Source organism: Rhamphochromis longiceps, linkage group LG4, assembly GCF_057381845.1.
Source record: "Rhamphochromis longiceps isolate RC_006_pf linkage group LG4, R_longiceps_female_GT1.1, whole genome shotgun sequence".
Lineage (NCBI taxonomy): Eukaryota > Metazoa > Chordata > Actinopteri > Cichliformes > Cichlidae > Rhamphochromis > Rhamphochromis longiceps.
In genome coordinates, this window is record NC_140560.1 from 37,945,408 (window position 1) to 37,952,017 (window position 6,610).

The window sequence follows — 6,610 nt, forward strand, 5'->3', positions numbered from 1 at the left end:
TAATAATGCAGATGCTGAAAAGCATGAAGGGGTGGTCGGGTCGTGGGTCCTTCACACGTGTGTTGAAGGTTTTTTGGCCCAAATCGGGACTTTGATATTGGATCTTGGTGAACTGTTGACCCTTTGATTGGCAGTTTACACCTTAAATCTGTAAAAGCTCTGGACTGGAGTGCATACTTGGAGAGGAAGATGTCAACATCAGCAAATCCACATAATTAACTGAGCTGGAAGCGTCACAGGTCTGTTTCTGTCTTTGCGTCTCAGTTCTGTAAAAAGGAACAAGTGTCAGCTCATCAGCCGGCACTCTGGATCTGAGTTTCAGCCTGATGGGTTTCCCTCCTGGGTCTGGCCCGTTGGACTGTACTCAGCAGTTTGGAGGTCCGACAGTTTATCTGATGTCGGGTCAGCTGCTGAGGAGGGTAGGATTCAGCTGATGGGTCTGTTTGAGTTCTCTCATTCATCATCAGCATCGCATTACTCATGCTCAGCCATGAACGTGTGGGTTTATGCCTCCGCCCTCTGAAGTCGAGTAGAGGTCATACTTGGTGTTTTGGCTACCAGCTGTTTGGTGTTGATGACTCAAGCTAATCAGATTCCACTTTACTTATACAGTATGTCAGCACAGACCACAGTTTTTGTTTTTTAATTTTCCCTTGTAATAACTCAAACCAGTATCAAACTGCTGCTGAAAATAGTCCCCAACAGAAATACTATGTCCTTTTGCTTTCACAGTCACAGAGGTTTTTGGTGCACCCCTGCATACCTCTTTGCAACCCAACAAAACCAAGCAACCTGCAGTAACCACTCTCCAGGCGGTTGGGGAATCCCCAGCTGGTTTTAGGCCTGTGTTAATGGATCTAAGTCAGATCCATCATTTGAAAAATGATGAAGAACTTTAAATAAAAGCTAGAGAAACACCAGAATGAGTTTGAGGTTCACAGCTACAGACAGGGTATCTGATAGATGCACAGCTAACTCAATGCCAGCTGGCCACTTATGAACAGACGAGTGCAGGGCTGGACTGCCAATCCGGTGTGCCGTTGGCGTCTTACACTCATGAGGATCTGGCAGCAGTGACGATGCCCATCAGCCGCCATCGCTGCTCGAAACCACAAAAACATCTGTTTAGTCTTAATAACAATAATCAGCACCTGAGCTGACCTGATGCAGCATCTTGCCTTTTATCACATGAACACGATGAGACAGTGGATTCGATGGGCACTATTTTCAGAGGCGGAGGGATTTGGTTGCTGCTGCTGGTGATAACAGTAGAAACCGCGTTCACCCAGAGAAACACAGAAACATCCAGACTGTTGTTAACATGACACTTTATTGATAAGTGCTACATGTTGTGGATTGATCGACGATCGACTGCAGGGAGGGGCCGGTTTACTCGTACAGCCAGGACTGGGCGCATGGGGTGTAGGTGACAAACTCCTCGGCCTTGAACCACAGGTCGACCTCCATCTTGGCGTTCTCCAGGGTGTCGCTGCCGTGGATGATGTTCCTGTGGAGACGGAGGTGATCGGTGCGGATCAATAACTGATCAATGATTTCAGGGTTTGTGGGGGGAGGGGAGGGGTTCTTTCAGACAGCTAATAGAAAATGTCTCATTTCAAAAATGCGTTAAAATTTTTCACATTTTGTTAAGACTTTAAAATATTATGAATTTAAGAGATCTCATTAACATTTTGTGAGTGTTTTAGTTTTCTAATGTCTTAACACACGCACACACACACACACACACACAGCAGCTGGACAATGCAGTGGTAACACTACTTGCTTTTGGACCTTCAGGTCGGGGGTTTGACTCCCGACCATGGTGTGTGTGTCCAGTAAGGCTAAGTGAAATATGTTACAGTGATACTGATGATGCTACGGCCGGGGGGAGCCGGGATGGAGGACTGGGAGGAGACACTTTTATCCCACTGAGATCCTAATCTTTACTACACTGAGTTATTACTGGCTGAAAAACAACAGTGTTGTGAGTTGTGTGGGTCCGTCTGCTCTGCGTGATGTTGTGTTATAAAACAGAGGCAGTCATGTTGTGGTCGCTTGCTCACCTGCCGATGTTGATGCACAGATCACCACGGATGCTGCCGGGCTTGGAGTCAGCGGGGTTGGTCTCACCCAGCATCATCCTGGCCAGCTTCACAATGTTCTGACCCTCCCACACCTGGAATGCACAAACACACACTTACAAACAGCTGAACTGAATTTTGATGTTTACGTTGAAAGGTGAACAGTTTTAGTTCTTTTCTACTTTAGTGATACAGGAAGAACAAACCAGTGTAATCCATAGACTGTATCTAAAAGATGGACGAGACCACTGTGATGTCACCAGTTTCAGTTTTCTGTCACCATCACGTCAAATTAAATATTCTAAATTGTCAGGAACTGCCTCCTCGGTGGACTTGCTGCTCTATAGGGGGCGCTCTTGAACTCACCCAGAATAGAAGTAAAATGTAAACACTGTCTTCTAGTTTTGGACAAAAAGTCTCAAGACCACTGAAAAAGTTGTATTTTAAACATAGGTTAATGAAAAATATGTCAATAAAGAGAGAATGATTATTAAAGTAGATTTTATTGAAAATAAATACATATGAAAACCAAATAAGATTTTGAAATCTATAATGATCTGTTTGAGGGGGGGTGGTGCCCCCTAGTGGCGCCCCTGCTGATAGCGCCTTCTTGGCGATTGCACCCAAAGTGTAGATCCATTAGATCCATTAACCTCACAGCAGCCATATTAATGGTCAGATCACATCATTAAAAGGCTCCAGCTGCACAAACAAGGTCCAGAGGTTCAGTTGAGGTGAAGCTAGCAGACAGCTAGCAGCTACAGCCTAAAACCTAAGTCGCCATCATCCACCTGTCACTCAAAAAGGCCACGCCCCTAATAATGCAAAATTTAAGCCTTAATACAATTTAAACAGGTGAGTTATAAAAAACAACAGCTGTTTGTGTATCAGGATGTAAACGTGTTTATTTCTGCTGTAAACGTTTAAAATGGGACTGACTCCCTGCTGCAGCCTCTAGTGGATGTCAGAGGAACTGCAGTTTTAGGTGCCTCATATTTCCTCTCAAACTCAAACTGTTTGCAGTTTTGTTTTTATCCCCTTTTGGTTGCAAACGTGTGCGAGGTCAGGCTAAATAAAGCTTGGATGATTAAAGTCTCCTATGTTTGTCCGGTGGAGGTCGGAGCACGATGCCTTGAACACGAGAGGGTGTGAATAGATGGAGAGACGAGTGAGGCAATGGAAAGAGATAAAGCGAGAAAGATATGTGTGTGATGGCGGCGCTAGAGGCGAGCTGAGTGTGTTTGTATGTGTGTTACCATGGCGAGGACGGGTCCAGAGGACATGTATTTGCAGAGTCCAGTGTAGAAAGGCATGTCCTTCAGGTCCAGGTAGTGTTTCTTCATGTGGTCCTCAGAGGCCTGAAGACACCAAATACAGGAAGTTACACATTCATCGGCGAGTCAGTCACTGGGTGGCCACGGCCCAACGACGGGACCAGTATTAAAAATGAACTTTGTGTTTTATTCAGTCAGGCCTGAAAGCAGCAACACTGAGACCATAAACTCATCAGCTGAGCATGAGGCTTCTATCCAATCTGAGCTCTTTATGAGCACAAGTGGTGAAACAAGCCCCAGTTTTTTTAAACCTGAGGTTACATCCATGTTTTATCCACACTTGGACTGCCAAGAGGAGGGGGCTGGAGGGGGAGGGGGGTATCAGGTGTTTTATTGCATGTTCATCATGAATCCACCGAGACGACTGGCTTCACTTCAACAACGCCAAGCACTCAGCCCCTGTCATCGCCTCTAATCGAACACCTCCTGTCACACCATGTTGCTTGGCTCGCTCCAGCCTTTTACATCGTCTCTAATATTTACACCGTACCGGCTCAAACACTTGGACTCTGCAGATCATCAGAGATCCGTGAGCGTGGCTTCATATGAGCAAAATTCTGAAATTACAGAATTTTCATGTAGGATACAGGAAAACAACTCAAGGTAGTGACCCTCGTCTTATTTCCTGTCATGTATTTCCTGTTCCTGTGTGGACTTTCATACTAAACAAACTGAAGTCTCGAATAATGAGCTCGCTTTGCACAAACAGGCTGCTCTAAACACTCACTTTATGCTGTTTTTTCTAATCTGGGATCTGTATGATGTCATAGAGGGAGCATAGAAGCCCCACCCACCTGCTGCTCAAATCCAGTTTTGCTAATCAAGAAAGCTGCCTTAAAGGGGGAGGAGCTTTCAGACATAGATGATGAGCGGCTGCAACGAGGCTTGGTGTGAGGTAAAGAAGGATTATTATGAATGGAACTCTGTTCTGATGAAGCTGGTTCAAAGCCTCAGTTTAAAGCTGACAGCTGCACTTTTATGAACAAATGAACTGCAGCAGAGAAGAAACGCCCCCTGCTGGTGGTCAGTATGTGCTGATCAGTTGTTTGTATGTGAGTTGTGGCGCCTGGCGTCGTTTTTACCTGCACGAATTTGGCGGCGACCAGCCTGAAGCCTCTATGCTCAAAGCGCTTGATGATCTCGCCACACAGTCCTCTCTGGACGCCATCGGGCTTCACGGCAATGAAGGTACGCTCCATGTCTGCTTAGGAGGCTGCACAGGAAACAGGAAGTGATCAGTCAGCCCACAGGAAACGAGATGAGTTCTTTGATGAGCGTTTGTTTGACAGCACACAGTGTGTCCTCAAACTAAACCATACAGAAATATTTTATATATTTTATAAATAAGAAATGTTTTATAATATATTTTTTTAAATTTTCGATCAAATGTAAAATTTGATCGATAGTTTCCTAAACATGTTTAGATTCCTGCAGAGGAGGAGGAGCCTGCAGGGCCGAAGGCTTAAGTGTTTTTGGATGAAAAAGAAGCTGGAGATGTGTGAAGGAGACACCGCTGAGCTGAACACGAAGCACGGCCAGAAGGAGGGAAACGACCCATCTACCCCGAAAACCACATTTGTCTCATCTTTGTCTCTGTGAGTGTCTCCTCCTCCTCTTCCTCCCTCTCAGGTGTGTCTGCTTTATCCTGACACATCTCATCACATCGTCTCCTTCAGTCACAGCTCAGTGAGAGCTGCCGATATTAAATTTCCCCCTGATGTGAAACCAGAGCTGCCTCTGAGCTTCCTGGACCACATTTTCTTCTTCTCCCGGCGTAGCAACCGCCGCTCGAATCTGAGCCTGCTCATAACTCTGGACAAAGCCTCGGCGTGCCGGAGGCCCCGCTGCTAATTTTACTGCCCGCCGGAATCTGCTGGCGTGACGCCGACAGCAACTGAGAGCAGGTGGGACGGCCTGCTGTTAGAGAACAGCTGCTCTCAGCATTTTTATACCTCCAGAAAATGTTCTCGTTGTGCATATATGCATATTTAAAAATAGTCCTTGTCTGCACAAACTTGGCCATGATAATCTGAGATTTCAGTGAACTAAGTGAGACCCTGATATCTGACAGCTCTGAGGCTAAAATTTCAGCTTTAAAGATGTCATGATTGTAATGTGCTCTGAGGTTTTAAAAGTTCAGCCTCCATATGCAGAAATTATTTTATTTGCTGAAAATTTACAAAAACCTCCAACAGGCCCGTCAAACTAAAAACAAGAATTCTGATGAAAAAACGTGTTTTTGGTTTGTGAAACACTGATTTCGCAGCTCGTTCGTGCACAAGGAAACAGCTGTAGAGACGGTCAGAGAAAAAACATTTGCTGCTCCTACATCACCAATTTAACGCTTCATTTTTTACCAGATTTAAACTGCAGATTTCTGCTGCAGACTTGCGACATAATAAACATTTTTAAAACATTCATTATTCCTTTGACATGTTTTCCCTAAACTGAGTTCATTAAACTGAACATTTTTAAGACAAGTTCAAACTTTACTGTTAGAAATTCACTAGTTTCTAACAGCTGACCATAAATCTGTCTGATGTGGTCTCTCTGCCTGTGGGAATAATATGAGGCTGAGGAGAGCATTATGTTTAAAGTCAAAGACACTCTGTAAGTTCTGTCCCCGGTGGGCATGTCTGGAAAGTTCCAGTTAAAAAAAAATCAAGTTATAGTAGCATTGATTTGATTCCATTACTTTTTGGTTTTTAATTGCACCTTCATATCACATTAGCAGAGCTGTGACACCAAGAGTGCAGCGGGCTGCAAAGTTACAAAGTTTTGCAAGACTGAAGTCATTTCAAAAAGAAGCCAACAAAACGAGAATCCCACACACGATGTCACTAAATAATTTTATCATATTTAGTCTGTGAAGGCGCAGATATCATATAAAAGTGGATTATTTTTTATCAGCTGTAAAGTTTCTGTGCGGATCAGATTTTAACTGGAAGCTTAAATTTTATATTTTGACTGATTTTATACCAAAACTCAAATGTATGAGTTTGAAAATGTTTTGTAAAACATCTTTTTAATATTAGGAGAAAGTTGCTCATGAAGTAAAAATGTGATCTGCTGCATACGTGTGCGTCTGTGTTTGATAGCTACCTTGGTTCTGGGATGGGAGAAGAACTTGTGGAGACGATCTGCTGGCGGCGGGGATGTGATCACCAAGGCCACAACACCACAGAGCGGCTCTAT

At 44.3% G+C, this 6,610-nt stretch overlaps 1 protein-coding gene across 1 annotated transcript; it reads right to left on the reverse strand.

Moving 5' to 3' along the window:
• Positions 1 to 1,311: 1,311 nt before the first annotated feature.
• On the reverse strand, positions 1,312 to 6,610 carry LOC146672338 (nucleoside diphosphate kinase B-like). The gene is made up of 5 exons (XM_085404917.1): positions 6,518 to 6,610; positions 4,498 to 4,628; positions 3,338 to 3,439; positions 2,064 to 2,176; positions 1,312 to 1,507 (listed from the first exon to the last, which is right to left on the reverse strand). Exons 2-5 carry the CDS (start codon positions 4,612 to 4,614, stop codon positions 1,390 to 1,392), a joined length of 450 nt encoding a protein of 149 aa, XP_085261043.1. The 5' UTR covers positions 4,615 to 4,628; positions 6,518 to 6,610; the 3' UTR covers positions 1,312 to 1,389.